Source organism: Odontesthes bonariensis, chromosome 8 (assembly GCF_027942865.1).
Source record: "Odontesthes bonariensis isolate fOdoBon6 chromosome 8, fOdoBon6.hap1, whole genome shotgun sequence".
Lineage (NCBI taxonomy): Eukaryota > Metazoa > Chordata > Actinopteri > Atheriniformes > Atherinopsidae > Odontesthes > Odontesthes bonariensis.
The window spans coordinates 7,620,513-7,637,066 of NC_134513.1; the positions used below are offsets into that span (position 1 = coordinate 7,620,513).

Here is a 16,554-nt window from a genome sequence, read left to right on the forward strand (position 1 = left end):
TTCAAAGGGTTCAGGTGGTGTTGAAGAAAAAAAGGTGCTTGTACCGAATATTGACTTTCAAGCTCATTAGAATTATTTTATTTTTTTATATTTTAAAGTAAAAAAAAAAGTAATCTTTTTCTATGATGTTTGTAGTCTCTCACATTGCTGTGGAGGAATTTTGACAAACTGTTCTTTTCAACGGTACTTCACTTCATTGAGATTTGCAGCATTGGTTTATGCACAGCTCTCTTACGGCCCCACCACAGCATTTCAGTCAGGTTGACGTCTGGACTTTGACTGGACCATTGCAACACTTAGATTCTTTTCATTTTAAGCCACTCTGCTCTCTCTTGGATGAACTAGTGTCACACAGTTTTGAGCTGTCAGACAGACGGCCTCACATATGACTCTCGAATACTTTGGTGTACAGAGGAGATAATGGTGGACTCAATGACTGCAAGGTGTCCAGGTCCTGTGGCTGCAGAACAAGTCCAACTCATCAGCCACCGTTCTTGACAGTTGGTGTGAGGTGTTTGTGCTGATATGCTGTGTTTAGTTTTCTCCAAACGTGCTGCTGTGCATTATGACTAAACATCTCCACTTTGATCTGGTCTGTCCAAAGGAAATTGTTCCAGAAGTGCTGTGGTTTGTTCAGATGCAACATTACAAACCTAACTGAGCTTTTTAGAGAGAAGAGGCTTCCACCTGCAACTTTTCCAAACAGGTCATACATAGATTATTTTTTTAAACTATACCATCATTAACTTTAACATTTAATATACTCTTAGATTTTTTTGCTGTTTTTCTGAGCATTGCAGTCTGGCTTTGATGTGAACTTGCTGGGACGTCATTCTTGAATGTTTTCCACTTGCAAATACTCCTTATCACTGTATCATCAGTCATTCAATCACTGTAGAATGATGACAGGTGCTGACTTCAAATAGCTTGGATATTTCCTTGTAACCTTTCCCAGATTGATGGGCAGCAACAGGTACTTCTCTAAGATTATTGCTAATGTCTTTCCTCGTTGGCATTGTGTTAACGAACATCTGAATGCTCCACATCAGCAAATGGACAAAACTTCAGCTTTTATAGACATACTCGCTGTGATTGATATTGAGTCATTAACTAAGAAGCACTTGATTAGCAGCCCCTGACTGCTGTGTACTCTTTTAATTCCTATGAAAGCAGTTTAGCTTTGGTTTTGTTAAATAAATGAGGGGAAGGTGCAATATGTAATATGTGTTGTTGTTCATCTGAGGTTGAACTAATTGTAAGACTCGATAAGGATCAGATTTGTTTCTTTCTATTTTGTGCTGATACATAAAACCTTGAAAAGGGGTGAAGGCCCTACTTTACTTTTACTGTTAATATGATCAAACCGAGTAATAAAAGCGCGTTTATCTTTATGCATGTAGTTTATTTTACCTGTTCTCAGGTCAGCAAGGCTGCGTATAAAAAAAAAAGTTTTCGGACAAATCCCACAAGGAGTCCAACCCAGCGGTGCGCAACAAGAACCAGATGTGCCATAATAATGCTGTTTCACAACAATCGTCCAGTTACATACCGATGCAGAGGGGGTGTGGCGTCACGTGGTCCACGTACTTTTATAGACAGCGGCTGCTGACACAAACTGGAGTGAAGCTCTCGGCTCAGCATCAGCACGCACAGACTGCTTACCTGCACCGCGAGAGGATGGACGCTGCTTATAAGAAAGTGAACGGAACCTACAGCCCAGAGGCAGAGACGAGGGGCCCAGGGGTAAACCTCATCTATGGACATGTTTAAGTAGACCTGCGACATTTGTCTTTTTCTTTACCGTAGTCACATATCAACTTATTTGGGCCGTGTTGCCATTATTTATCATAATCGTGAGAAAATAATTTCTAATTTACCGTTTTAGATGAGTATTTTTTTTTTTTTTTAAGAACGATAACAACGCTGGTCATAGCTGGAATATTCTAGGCACCGTTCGACGACAAAGGGTCGAACAAAAACATAAACCATGCGCGCTTTCATTATGCACCTGGGAAATCAGATGCACGAACAACTATGACCTTTAAAGTTTATTGAGCGAAAATTAGTCTGGAGTTGTATTTTGCTGCCAAAAGTGTCAAACATGAGGTGCTCCTGAAAGGACTTTGCTTTGTAATTTCAGGTGTTGGTTTGTGTGCACTTTGAGCATTTTAGAAAAAAATACACTGGCTTTTCAAAAAATGAATTTAACCACATGTTGGAATGCCATCTCGCCAGGGCTTTTGTTTCACCTGCTGAAGTCACATGCTTTATAACCAGTAGGATTGTGGAGGAAATTTTGTTTTTTTCGTGATTTTTTTTTTTTGGGTCAAGTCCACTGAGGACATGTGGTCTAGAAAACACCACAAGGGGCCTCATTTTAGCCTCCAAAGGTTAAAATATGGGAAAGCTTTGAGTTTTTAGTTCATATCCTGATTGTAGAATGTCGTGGATTTAAACAAGATGACATGCTTGCCTGTATGGCTGCGGTTAAAAGTGTTAAGATACTTGAGATTCCCACATATTCTCGAGTTAAAAAACAGCTTGTATTTTGTAAGCTTATAACTGATTTGCTGCTAGAGTTAGGGTTAAAAAAAAAAAAAGACTCCTAGCTGGAGCTGTGTGTTTTTTTTAAATTTTATGTCTTTCTCTGAGCAGAAGAGAAGGGGCTCCATGTACCTGGAGGAGGAGACCAACAAGTCCGGGGTGACCTCCTGCATCTTCTCTCTGAAAGAAGAGGTTGGGGCTTTAGCGAAGGCCCTGCGACTTTTTGAGGTAAAAGGTCCCATCACGGGCTGTAGTGTGGCGCTTTATTCTACAATGAGACTGGGGAAATGTAAGAAATCCACATCTCTAAATTGGATGTTAAGCCAATCTTGTCCACTTTAAGAGAAATTCAAAGACAAACATAATGAAATTTAAACATTTATGGGATTGTAATGACTGAGATCCACAAAAGATGCATTTTCCAAAAGAGCTTATAAGAGAGTATAAAGGCTGAATGCTTTAAGGAATTGTTCAGTATTTTAGGTTTTCTTGCAAACAATTTACACCACCTTTCACCTCTCAGTGGATTAAACTTAAAGAGAACTTTTGGCTTCTGTTATCAGTTTAGTCATTTAACTGTGTAAAAAAACTATTCCTTTAATTATCCAATGAATCAGAGACCAGCACTTGGTGACGCACTCTCCGGCTTCTTTGGTCCATAAAGTTACTGATTAACATTAAACAAAACAAGACATATTCGCAGGAAGTATTGTTCTAGGTTCTAAATATATTTATCACATTGTCACAATCCACACCGTGATTTTAATTTGATCTGCAGTAAACTGCACCAGTGTTTGGGTGGTAAAATAACATTTAGGACGATGAATTTGGTGCTCATTTGTTATCACTTTCATTACCCTGGCCTTTTCTGGCCCTTTGAAAAAGTAAACCAAACAAATGGCGCTTATCTCAGATGTTTGTGTATCGGTCGTGTGCAAATATGGCAAGTAGCTTCAGGGTTTCTGTAATAATAAAAGACAGCACCGAGAGAAAATTCTCCTACCTCTGTGGTTGTGAATTGATGGCTTGTGTCGATTCACAAGTTAGAATTTTTCATTTTCTTTAAACAGTTAACAGGTAACTTAAAAGTCTGGGTTTATATACAGATTGACTTTATAAATCACTATGGATTTAATTAAGGAAAAGTACCAGGACATTTTTGTAATCCTTATCTTTTTCCTATGGAAATATTGGATCATCCTTTTATGAAAGGAAAGGAGATAATGTCCCATAAATTCCAGCTTAAATTACAACCTTAATAATGACACAATATTTCTAAAGGCTTGTCAACATACAGGCTGCTTGCATGGCTGGGGTGAAGTATCTCATGCACATTATTTTTCTGGTGTGTAAAGCCATTTTTTAACTGGTCAGAAAAACTTCTAACATCCACATGGCTTGTGGAAATAGTTTATTTAGTCCTACGTCAAATAACTCTGTTGTAGTCAACGGTATTTATGGGCTCTGGCTACAATTGGTATTGTTTGGAACACGGGTGAGCATGTCCATTTTTATTGAGGGAGCTGCCCACTGTGCTGTAAAAGTAGGCACAGCTCACTATTTCTTTACAGAAATACACTTTTACTGACTTTAATGTCTCAAATGGAGACCCTTAAACTGACAGCAGAAAACCTTCACACAAAAAGAAGAGATTTAGCCATTTTACCTGACTGCAGGAAAGCTAAAAACTCACTTTTAGTCAAGCTGTGTGGGCTCACATCTATGGTACAGTCAAAAAGAATTAATTACTATCTCAGGAAGTCATGATTATTAGAAACAGTGGTCCAACACAGCCTGCGGGATGCAATGTAATACCATGCCTTCACGTTGCTTTAGCATGTAGTTGTAGAGACCAATTGTGGAGAGGGTAAACATGCAACTTCTGGTATTGGGAAAGGATTGGCTTGTTTTAGCATCCTCATATCTTTCTTCCTATGTTTTCATTGGTGTAGAATCATGTAAAAATAAAAATTGTCGTTTTTTTCCCCATTATTCTACAAGAAGGGTTTTAGACCTACAGATGTCCTATTTCTTTAGGACTACCAACTTGTATCAACGTTGTCACAATAGTTGTATAAAGCAGCCAAACAAATTATCACAATTTTTTGCAGCCACTGTGGTTACGTCTTCTTGCTTGGAAGGGGAGGGTAAGTTGGGGCGATGCTTTGTTGGTTGCAATCTGCAGTTGTGCCACTAGATGCTACCACAACCCAAGTGTTGCTCTTGTAAATGCTTACATTAAAATCTAATTTAAAAGCTTGTCAGAAGCGTGTCCAATTACCATGCTGTTATCATACAACTAGGGATGCACAGATATATCAACCCAACATCAGAAGCAACTGAAATTCCACCCCAGTTTGTCCTATTTGTGTTGTATTGACTTTGCTTTGAAACTGACAAGATTTATTTACATTATTAAATATTAGTATTCATAACAGTTATTTTCCATAGTGCATTTTTCATTGTTTACCTTGGCTTGACAGGGTAAACAATTGTATCGACGATCAACCGATTGATCAAAACGACTGTCTTTATTATTGGTACCGTATTCCCAGAATTTCACAGCTGTTGCTGTCCCTAAATATAGCACAGCTGTAGCTGTGACAAAAAGTAACTTCATTTCTGATTCATCAGTACCATCTGTTGTTTTACTTGAAATCCTTTTTGGGTTTCTACTTTTAAATTTTGGTTTCAGGAATTTAGTAGTTGCAACCACAAGGTTTGTGTATCTTTTTTATTTCTTTTTATCATTATCAATATAACCCGTCTCTGTGCGTACGTGACCATATGACTGCCCTGAGTAAACAATGATTGGCAACACAGTTCTACTAAGGCACAGGTTGAACTTTTCGTTCCGCCAAAACACATCTATTGAACTCCATGTTCCAAAACAATACAACAACACGGAAAACAGCCGACATGAATTGTGTTTTAGATTAAAGATGCGCATTTTTGTGGAGAAATTATGTCCTTCAGTTTCACACATTCTTGGGGGTGGAGATGTGGGTGTTTTGACTCTGATCAATGCCAAGTACGTGCCAAATGCTACCCTCAACTTGCAACAGTAAACTTTAGGATCCTCTTTGAACCTATGAGCTCCCTCCATAACAATCCTCCCCCTGCTCCACCCCCTCCTCCTACTACCTTTTTTTTTTTCCAACTTTTCTAAAAAAAAAAAAAAAAAAAGACCAAATGTCCCCCAAATCATCTACGCAAACTTCCCTCTCCTGCTGTGTTGTAACATGTACCGAATCCCTGCTGAATATAAAAACAATTACTTCTAGTCTTTGACAGCTTTGAAGAGAGCTTATTTCCAGGAAAATCCTGGAAGTATGTTCTGATACGGCTGCTCTGTAAAGCCATGTGGCATCTATCATGTGCTCCCTCTAATGTCTAATCTCCATATTTTGTTCTGAAAGAGCTCACTGCTTATCCACATGGGACACATGACACAGCAGCATGGTTTTCTTGTGACGAGTCAGGCCAGGGGCCGACCTTGCCCTCACACCTCAGGCGAGTCACGTTTGTTGTCACCAGCCTCACAGCGGCGGGACAGCTCTGAGGGGTACAGACCCTGCATCCTGCCGGCTGTAGGGTTTCGGACTTGCTGTTCTAATCTGGACCAGGCCACCAATAGTGTGCATGACACAGCATTTTTCTTTTGCTCACGAACAGCAATATCTGTTGATAGCCTTCTTTTTTTACTCAGAAAAAACAGATAAAGTCGCCCAACTTTTAACAAACATGTTTGCAAAAATAGAATTCCATTTTAAATTCACTAGATGTAACTAAAAGATAAGAATATTAGAAACAATTTAATATCATCTCATCTCATTTTCTGTATGTAGAGTAGATCTCATTTTAGTTTTGGCAATTCAAAGGGTAAACAGTGGTTTATTATTATCCAATATGTTTAGAAAGTCCATAAAGTCACGTTTTTCTTTAAGGTGCCAACCTGGATTCATCTTTGGTCATGCCAATAGTTACGCCAGAGGGAAGCATAACCACATGGTCCCATATAAAACCTACCTAAACGGGGAATAAGATCCAGATGGGAGAAAACAGGAGGCCCTGCTGCTCACGCCCTCCTTGTTACTGAGCCTATAGTAGACCGAGAACAACATACACCCTCTTCCTCCCCAAAAGTTACATAAACAAAAAAACATTTTGACCATCAACATCCCATACACGTGGGAGAGACTCCTTTCATGTTGGTAATTGAGAAGAAGTTGTTAATTACAACAAGAAAAGTTTGGAAGCCCATTGGTTTTGTGTCACGCCACAGGGCTTAAACTATCTCGACGTCAGGATGATTCATATCACAATTTTGCACTCAATAAATTCAATGTATCCTGAACCCTTCATTATGTCAAGTCCTGTGTATCTGGCTTTGATTTAGTTTGCAGATAAAGTTCAAGCCTGCAGGCAGGAGGTCATGCTTGGCAACACAGTCTCATAAATAGTCAACAATTTAGTAACCAAACACCACCATCTAGTGGTGAAAAAAGGAATTGTTGCAGTTTGCAACAGCAAAACCCTGCTTATTTGATTACAGCATGCAGTCATTTTTTTTTTATTTTGACCTCGTTTTAACAACAGATTTTTTTTTTATCGTCTAAAAAAATAAATTCCACTCAAAGATGGGCACATAAACAGCTTACACCACCATACATCCGCTATGTTCTCACCCCCTGTGTTCCATTGTTTTTGCAGGACAAGGGAATCAACATTATGCACATTGAGTCCCGTCCATCGCGGATGAACAAAGAAGAGTACGAGTTCTTCATCAATGTGGACTCCACCTGCTCTCAGGTCCTGGATGAGGTTATTGACGGCCTGCGCACACAAATCAGCGGCCAAGTGCATGAGCTATCACGCAACAAACAGAAGGACACAGGTTCGTGAGTGTGCAGTTGTGGTATGAGGATGTCCAGCAAAATAACTCAAGCATAAATCCTCGAAATGGAGAAGTTTCTGAATGTGTTTAGATGTCACTGTTCTTTATGTGATGAGATTTAACAAATGGATGAAATTATTAACCAGTGGTTTCAAATACAGTGGGATGCTTATAAAATGGCATTAATGTTGTTCTTCTTAATGTTGTAATGTTTCTCTGCATTTTGGCTGAACATGAGATAACCCCACCTGGGTTTGTATTAGTGCTAGAACGAGCTAAGTTCTGATCAAACCCACTTGCAGAAGATTAATGTACATCACAGACAAACAATTTTACCCCAAAATATTTCAGGGCCAAACACTCAGCTTTACAACAAATTAAAGAAATTAGGGTGAATCTTCAGGTGATCATGAATGTCTATCATTTTTTTTTTCTTACTGTCATTTTCTGGTAAAAACAGATATACAAGTTCTTCTAAAGATCATAATAGATATATGTCCACACAATACAAGTAGTGTCTTGAATACAAATACTTTTCACTCTTTAACAATTGTTTAGTTGCCTTTTTGTCTTTAAAATGTTAAATTGCAGTATATAGCTTTTTAAGTAATTACATTAAGAACTTTGACTTACCTTAGTGTATGATATTTGTTTGACAAATAAAATTGCCATAGACTTACTGTGAAGATTCCCTCGACGTCTCCTCTGGTTGTTGAGAATGTGATGCTGTCACTTTGACCTCTTCAGACAGTTTTTTACATTTTTATGACGCATATTTCCTTTCGAAACCATTCTGCTGAAACCATTTGTGCCTTGAATCAGGGTTGTATAATGAGACACTTTTTTAAAGTATATTTAAGTAGTAGCAGCATTTCCAGTGCCCAGAGCATCATCAGCTGCCAACAGTAAAACAAACAAGATTGGTGTAGAGTTTCCCTTCAGCTGATCTTTAGTTGCCTCAGAAACGATTATATAAACCCTTTTTTAACATTAGCTGTTATTGCTTACTGTGAACCTCATAGTAGGGCTAAAGGAAAAAAATAGGGAATCTTTATCTGGACACTATGAATGCTCAGCTGAAATTCTGATATTTCAGTTTTGACCAAATCAGAGCACCAACACTGGCATCCATAGACCCACAGGAGAAATTAAACTGACACTAATACTGCTTAAATGGTCGATTTATCAACTCGGGACAGTATTTGGTGTTGGGCTGCAACCAGACTTGGTAACAGACAGCAAGTGTCGCCAATGAGACGGATGTCCTTTCTCCAGCATCTAGACCCTTTTATTAGTTGTTTCCAAAAAGACATTAGTTTGGCTAGTGAGGACCAACGGGGTTGCTAGAAACAGAGGACGCCTGTGTCTCATCCCCAGACTAACACAGGCAGTGCTGCATGCCAAGGTCACGCAGGCTGAGACAGACGGGGCCACCAAGGATCATCCTCTGGTCTCAGTGTAGACCCTGTGGTCTGGTGGTCAGGGTCAAGTGAATGAGGGGTATTTACAGCATGCTTTGGACACAGCCTGTTTATAGAGGAGCCTGGCAGGGGTCTGTTGTTCTCCTGGGGCCTCAGGCAGGACCACACTGCAAAAATCTAGATTAATGACTGGGCCCCAGTGTTTTCTAGTGTCATAAATCCATATGAACAAGCAGATGCCCCTCATCCACTGTTCTGCTGAGTGTCAAAATGCCACAGTTCTGAAAAAAAATCCTATAGGCAAAAAACGTACATGTCTTCATGAAGCTTATCAATATCAATTTGTGCCATGGTCATTTGTATCATTGAAGTAGCAGCAAATATTCTTGTATTGAGACAAAAAATACATAGTTTAAATTGTTCATCAGATCATTGTTTTTTAGTCCATAATTTTGACATGGAATAAATGTTTCAAGCTTAAATAAGGCGACAAAAGTGCAAAAATCTACAGATTTGGCTTCTCCTAGGTGAATATTTGCCACTTTTTCCATTTTCTAACTTTGGGTTTGGGACTGGCAGAAGATGTCACCTCACTTCTGCTTGAAAGTTTTATGAAGTAATTGTTTTGCAAATTGTTTCAATGTATCAGAGATTAACTTGGCATCACATGTTGCATAAGGGTATGAATGTTTTCATTGTTCTGCCAACATTAAGCATTTGCTTCTTAAAAAAAAATGGACATTCATTGATAAAAATTGAAAAAAAACCCATAAATGATTAATATCATTATCCTCCAGTGCCGTGGTTCCCCAACGACATCCAGGACTTGGACCGCTTTGCCAACCAGATCCTCAGTTATGGCTCCGAGCTGGATTCTGATCACCCAGTAAGTTCTGACTCATCCGTCACCTTCTGTTTAGCACATCCTGCCCACTGCATGTGTGTTTGTGTGAATACATGTCCACTCACACCTACATGTCTCATGAAAAGCAGGGCTGCGGAGATGACAGGGCGCACTCCACCATCTATTCTAATGGAAACTATGTAGACATACAAATTGATGTCATTGCTTTAATTGAGCCCCTATAATTATAGATAATTGCTCCCTTTTGCCACCGCCATTAAAGCAAAATGTATTCATCATAAGCTGAAAAACACTCTACAAAGGCTTCATTTGAATATGTATTTGCATACTGTTGTTAGAGACGGAGTGCATAATGCTGTCAAAGGCCACAGGGTTTAGCCTCGGCAGAGGATTTCCACTCTTTGATTTAGCTGTGAGCTGCCAGGCTGCGATCATGAGATCTAACGTGGCTCTCCTTTGTGTGTTCTTGTGTGTGTGTGTGTGTGTGTGTGTGTGTGTGTGTGTGTTCAGGGTTTTACAGATCCAGTGTACAGAGCCCGCAGGAAGGAGTTTGCTGACATCGCTTACAACTACAGACAGTAACTACACCTTTAAAAAAAAAAAAAACTTTATACTTCAATTGTAGGGAGAAGTTAAAGCTGGAAAAGGTTTATTGAGAGTAGTATCCCTCAATTCCTTTTAAATGATAATATGGATAACTAACAGGGAAGAAGTGGTGGATTTAGGATTTAGGGTCGTGGTCTTTTGCACTACAAGAGCACCAAACCCACTGCAGTGCCAGCTGAGGGGGCCCTCTTTCACATAGCCTTAATTACTGTGATGCTGACATGCACTGACATTTAGCGACGCCAGAATAGGGACCAAAATAATGGGAACGTTAACATTTGTCATTAAGTTGTCAAATTCTGGAAAAAAGTCTGCAGCTTTACTCAGAAATGTAGAGTAGACGCAGGGCTAAAAAACCCCTGCAGCCATTTTAAAACACATTTTAGTTTAGATGTGGAAAATCAATAAATTATGTTTAGGTGTGGATTCTGAAGGTGGGCCAAAGTCACTTAATCTCACGTTAATCTAAAGATTCAGATGAAGCAAACAAAGAAACTGATTTTAATGCACCCATGTTGGCTTCTTGGTGCGTGGCAGCTGTTTATGTACAGTATTTAACTATTGTGATCTCATCTTTGTCCCAGTGGCCAAATTATTCCCAAGGTGGAGTACACAGAGGAGGAAAAGGTCACATGGGGCACAGTGTTCAGGGAGCTGAAGACTCTGTATCCAACTCATGCCTGCCGCGAACATAACCGGGTCTTCCCCCTGCTGGAGAAATACTGTGGCTACAGGGAGGACAACATCCCACAGCTGGAGGATATCTCCAACTTCCTGAAGTGTAAGTTCTGTTCTGATGGGGCTCCTTAGGTCCCACAAAGCCCAGTGAACAAGAAGATCAAGAAGATTCAAAGTGAGGCAGCCTCTAATTTTCTTAGGAAGAATTGCATTCATTTTGGCTGCATTGCTTTTTTTTGGTGTTTCATTCAATCTCTCAAATGCAGTAAAACATGCATCCATCCATCCATTCATTCATTTTGTGTGCCCACTCAATCCAGTTCAGTGTTGCTCGGGTGCTGGAGCCTATTCTATTTCAGTTGCCATGGAGCGAGGGACAGGGTACACCCTGGATGGGCCTCCGGTCTATCACAGGGCTACATAGAGACAAACAGGACAAACAGCCATGTGCACTCACACTCACTCCAAGGGTCAATTTAGTATCACTAGGATAGGCTAAATTAAAAGGAATTAAATAATTCACATCCTTATATCTATTATGCAATTTACTCTATATTGTACATTGTTTTATTTTTACTTGAATTGACATGACCCAGAAAGCAGGCACATTTGGGTCTAATCTTGGCTACTTTTGGCACTTATGGCTCAGTAATGGCCCACATTTTGGCTAAACATTCAATTTCAATCTGGGATTTTACCCCTTTTGTTTGCACTATCAATTTTAAATGTTAAAATGTGTGGACATTCAAAAATTATGTATGCATATATGTGTGTGTAAATAAATATTCTAATGTGTCATTCAGTTGTTACATAACACAATACATGATACATCATTCAGCTCATTTTGAAGACCTTACTGTGTGAATGTAGGAGGCAGGACCGGTTCAAATGCCCCACTTCCTCAGTCTGCTCTGATTCAATACAAGCACTCATCCTGTGCTCTCTTTCATCTCCCCGCCGCTCACCCGCAGCGTGCACAGGTTTTCGGCTTCGCCCAGTAGCTGGCCTGCTTTCCTCCCGGGACTTCCTGGCTGGTCTTGCCTTCCGTGTCTTCCATTCCACACAGTACATTCGTCACAGCTCCAACCCAACATACACACCTGAGCCGTGAGTGTTGAGAGTTTGGGCATCGATCTGTAGAATATAAAGTAAACCGTAAATAGCGTAAAGTTAATGAATTGCCCTGTTTTTTGGGTTTTTTTTTACATACAGGGACATCTGCCATGAGCTGCTGGGACATGTGCCTCTGTTTGCTGATCCTTGTTTTGCCCAGTTCTCACAGGTAGTTGCCTTTTCAAAGCAGAATCTGTCAATTATTCATCTGCTATATACGGATTAAATACCTAAATACATTTTTTGGGTTTTCTTTCAAACACATGTGCTCTATTCCACTCTCCACAGGAAATTGGTCTGGCATCTCTTGGCGCCCCTGATGAGTTCATCGAGAAACTTGCGACTGTGAGTGTATTGTAAAAAAAGACGGTCGCAGCAAATAGCGTTTTAAACTAAATAACAGCAAATGGGTACAACAGTTCTCCCTCCTGACCTGAAACAATTGCGAGGCCCTCTTTAACCCATTCTTGTGATGAATTTGTATGGAAGAGGTCATCGGCACTGCGTGATTTTGAACCATCAGAAACAAAAGCTTGTAGCTGTGAATGAAACGTGGTGAAAGGAAATGTCCATGACAGCGGTCATCGATCACATTGTCATGCGGTTTAACTACATGGGCGGCACTCACAGACCACCTGGTGATAAAGCAGAGATGCTCCGTAACAAAAACTTGCCATCAATGCTGAGTGATTATACTGGCCCTATATCTGTTGATTACAACCTAAAGATGTCTGTAGTTTGGTGCAGTATGAAGAAAATTAAAAAGTAATTTATGGTCGGCGAAAGAAATTGGTTAATCTCTTGGTCAGATGTGGCCTTTTCTTTTATCATATCACATATACAGTAAACATGCACAAACATTGCTCTTGTACAGTCTCAAGTGATTTTGTAACTGGCATTTTCAATTCAAACGACCTCAGATTCTTGAGAAGCCCGTCTGCAAACCTCCCTCCCGTCTCATTTTTTGCAGATTCTTTTTTGCTTTTTGATGTATTGATCACATTTTATGAACCCTGTGCCCTCCCTCAGGTGTACTGGTTCACTGTGGAGTTTGGCCTGTGTAAGCAAGGCTCTGAGATCAAAGCTTACGGAGCTGGCCTGCTTTCATCGTTTGGAGAGCTGCAGGTAAGAGGAAGCTGACTCACACCAAGAAATCGCTTTCAGTGGAGCACACACCCCAACACATTAAAAAGAAGTTAATTGTAGCGTTGTCTTTTTTTTTTAAATATACTACTTAGAGTTAGGATAAATCTATTGGTTGTTAAAACTGCTTAAAATGATCCCGTTAAAGCACATCAAATTAGATAAATTACTGTACTGATGGAGGCAAGTCAGATTAAATTACTTGGATGATATGAGATTTGTTTAAATACAAATTAATAAACCTGGTTACTATTAATTTGAATGGTCTTTGCTTTTATGGCAATTTTGCCTAGTTTTGCATGATAATTCAACTTAAATAGTATGTTTTATTAAAAACTCTTCAATCCAAATGAATGGAAACCTGTTACCCAGTTAAAAAGCATCAAACCTGCAAATTGGGCTTGAATACTGCATCAGCCAAACACCGTTTGCTTTATGTGCATTGCATGTTTCAGCACATTCACCTTGTTGCTCAACAGCAGATGTGCGGGGAATGGGTTAGTGGTCCACTCAGATTCAGGTTTAATGTGTCACTGGGGTGGCGGGGAGATGGTTGAGTGGGTAAGAGCAGGCATAGAGAGGATGAGCAGATCGAGGTCACAGGTTACATCAGCTGCTGTCAGCAGAGGATGTGCACTCTGTCAAAGACCTGAGTCATGCTGCACATCCTGCTTAGTGGCAATAGAGACGCTCATTCAGAAATATGAATCTATATTTTCAAAAAAACTGAAACACAAATGACACATATTTGGCTGTTTTTGTTGTTTTTTCTCTCTCAGTACTGCCTTACAGACAAACCCAAACTCGACCCCTTTGAACCCGAGAAGACCAGCCTGCAGAAATACCCCATCACAGAGTACCAGCCTGTTTACTTTGTCGCAGAGAGCTTTGAAGATGCCAAAGAGAAAGTGAGGTAAGACAGGTGCACTTTACATTATTACTTTTGCAGAGTGTGTGTGCAGTCAGGTTAGACTGTGTGCTGACCCCATCTCTTGTCTGTGTCTACAGGAAATTTGCAGGCACTATCCCCAGGCCCTTCTCAGTGCGCTACAACCCCTACACCCAGAGTATCGAAGTGCTGGACAACACCCAGAAGCTCAGGAATCTGGCGGACTGCATCAACAGTACGCTCCACTTTAACATCAGTTACCATTGTGCACAGTTCTCCTCCTCAGTCTCCTTTTCTGTGGATACATTTGTTTTATTCATCAACCAAAGCAGTGGTTACCAGCTTGCTTTGGCTTGAGACCAAGTAATATGATTTACCGAGGCCCATCAAGAGCAGCTGCATAGGTTATCAGGACATTTTTAGGGCTTTCGTAGAAATCTATAAAAACAGCTACATTTGTCTCAAAAGAGATTTCACAGAAAAAAAAAAAAATGGTCAGATGTGGTATGTTTTAGCGTGCTCTACAAAATTGTAACAGGTATGAAATTTGCATTAAGCTGCATTAAGTCAGTCGCAGTTGTTTAAGGCATAAAAAAAATACATGGTTAGGTTAAGATATCAAAGCAGCACTACTTGCATTTAATTATGGATACGCGCGTTTATCATGGCCGCCTCACATCCTGCGTTTGTTAGGCGTATTGTTTGTGCTTGTCCTCAGAAATGAACGTGTTTACAAGCTGCTAAATGTAGTTGGCCGGAAAGGACACTGTTGGGCTAAATTTGACCGGATGTAGGGTCACAGGGTTGGCTGTGGTAAAATGTTTGGAGTGAAAGCCCGCAGTTACCCAGATCTTTATAATGCGTCTTTGCCAGAACACAGATATACTTGTGACAAATATACTTGTGAAAATAGGATTTCCGTTTTTGGAAATGGAGTGCGGGTGGCATTTTGTTTTCTGGCCCGAGTCATCGGGTGTGCCCCCTAGTGGAATCCTGTGGTAACAGGCATAATACACAGGAACAATTACGCCCACAACGGAGCTTAAGTTGCTGAATATTATCACAACTATCCCTGTATTATTGTGAATTACCGCGAAGTATAAAAAAACGGGATGATTCTCAGAAAGTTTTTAAGTTATATTTATACCTGCATTTTTTATTCCAAATCATTATGTTAGATTGATTTCGATTAATCATGAGAGCGTGATGCTGTAGATCCAGAAAACTTTGTGTTGCATGAACAATGTACTTCTACCTTACTGTCATCTTGCGGTCCGTCAGATTTATCTTGCAGCTCCTGCATTTAAAAGACAAAAAGATAGAAAAATGACACCTAAAATAAGCACCGTGGGCGGTTAGCCAGCCAACTGCAGAACATAAGAGATCTATTTAATCACCTACTTATGAAATCTATTGGTGTGCTCCTCATTTTCAGCCGGACGGGAAATATAACAACCTTTAGACTATTTGAGGCTCCTTGGATTCATTTTGTTTAACACTTTGCCTTTTTTTCTATCCTCTTCAGATGAAATGGGGAAATTGTGTGAAGCCCTGGGCAAACTGGACTGACTGCACACCCAGTCGCATTGGATCTCTTCTCTCCTTCATCAAATGGTTGCTAGGTTATCGGGCTGCTTGCAGTTCTGCTTAGTTTGCTTGAAAATGAGCTTTCCTTGTATTAGAACAAATATACAAGTTAGATGATGACCATATTAGTGTATTCCAGCCAGTAGGAAACTGTGTATTTTAGTGGATAAAGCTTTGCATGTTACTTAAAGATAATAGAAAGTAATGTGTTACAGTTAGTATTATACCCACATGAATGTTACTGAATTCATTTTTTTAAAGAATCAGTGTTGTTTTTTTTGTTGTTTTTTTCTCTTGGATGACTTTAATGAATCTAAAATCCAAAGTGAAATTTTTGCCTCCAATGTGATGCAGCACAGCCGCATTAATCTGATTATTTCTATGCATTTCAAGAAAAAAAAAAAAAAAAAGAAGTAAAGACTCTCCTCAGATAATTAAATGTTTTGTATGCATGAAATAAAGCAAATAAACATTAATCCTCTTGGACATTCATTTGCTCATGTCCTCCGTCCTTTAGGCTTGGTACACAGCGTAATTAAGATGGAAAGCCATTTGTGTCATCGACTCTGTTTAATCTAATATCACACAAAAGAAATTTAATTCACACTGCTGTTTCTGTACATGTGAATGAATGTGTTTTAACTTTGCATTTGCCGTCACTTCTTTGCATAATGCCTCTACTGAGCTGCTTCATCCACCTCACGTCATCTAACTGTCATTTCAAAGGGCGCCTTCACAACTTTTCCACAGGCTCACGTTGTTAAATGAGAGGTTTACTTTACTTCAGCATCACAAGATCGCCCTGCTCTGA

The 16,554-nt window shown here is 39.7% G+C and overlaps 1 protein-coding gene across 1 annotated transcript; it reads left to right on the forward strand.

The window, feature by feature from the left end:
* Positions 1 to 1,631: 1,631 nt before the first annotated feature.
* On the forward strand, positions 1,632 to 16,168 carry pah (phenylalanine hydroxylase). The gene is made up of 13 exons (XM_075472475.1): positions 1,632 to 1,743; positions 2,656 to 2,772; positions 7,258 to 7,441; positions 9,660 to 9,748; positions 10,238 to 10,305; positions 10,918 to 11,114; positions 11,983 to 12,118; positions 12,224 to 12,293; positions 12,413 to 12,469; positions 13,154 to 13,249; positions 14,047 to 14,180; positions 14,276 to 14,391; positions 15,682 to 16,168. Exons 1-13 carry the CDS (start codon positions 1,678 to 1,680, stop codon positions 15,723 to 15,725), a joined length of 1,374 nt encoding a protein of 457 aa, XP_075328590.1. The 5' UTR covers positions 1,632 to 1,677; the 3' UTR covers positions 15,726 to 16,168.
* Positions 16,169 to 16,554: the final 386 nt, after the last annotated feature.

What these genes read in the sequence shown, in the direction of transcription:
- pah (XM_075472475.1), top strand. Translation starts at nt 1,678, where the DNA reads ATGGACGCTGCTTATAAGAAAGTGAACGGAACCTACAGCCCAGAGGCA. An exon ending in AGGCCCTGCGACTTTTTGAG is followed by an intron (nt 2,773 to 7,257) that starts GTAAAAGGTCCC and finishes TTGTTTTTGCAG; the next exon opens with GACAAGGGAATCAACATTAT. An exon ending in GTTTTGCCCAGTTCTCACAG is followed by an intron (nt 12,294 to 12,412) that starts GTAGTTGCCTTT and finishes CACTCTCCACAG; the next exon opens with GAAATTGGTCTGGCATCTCT.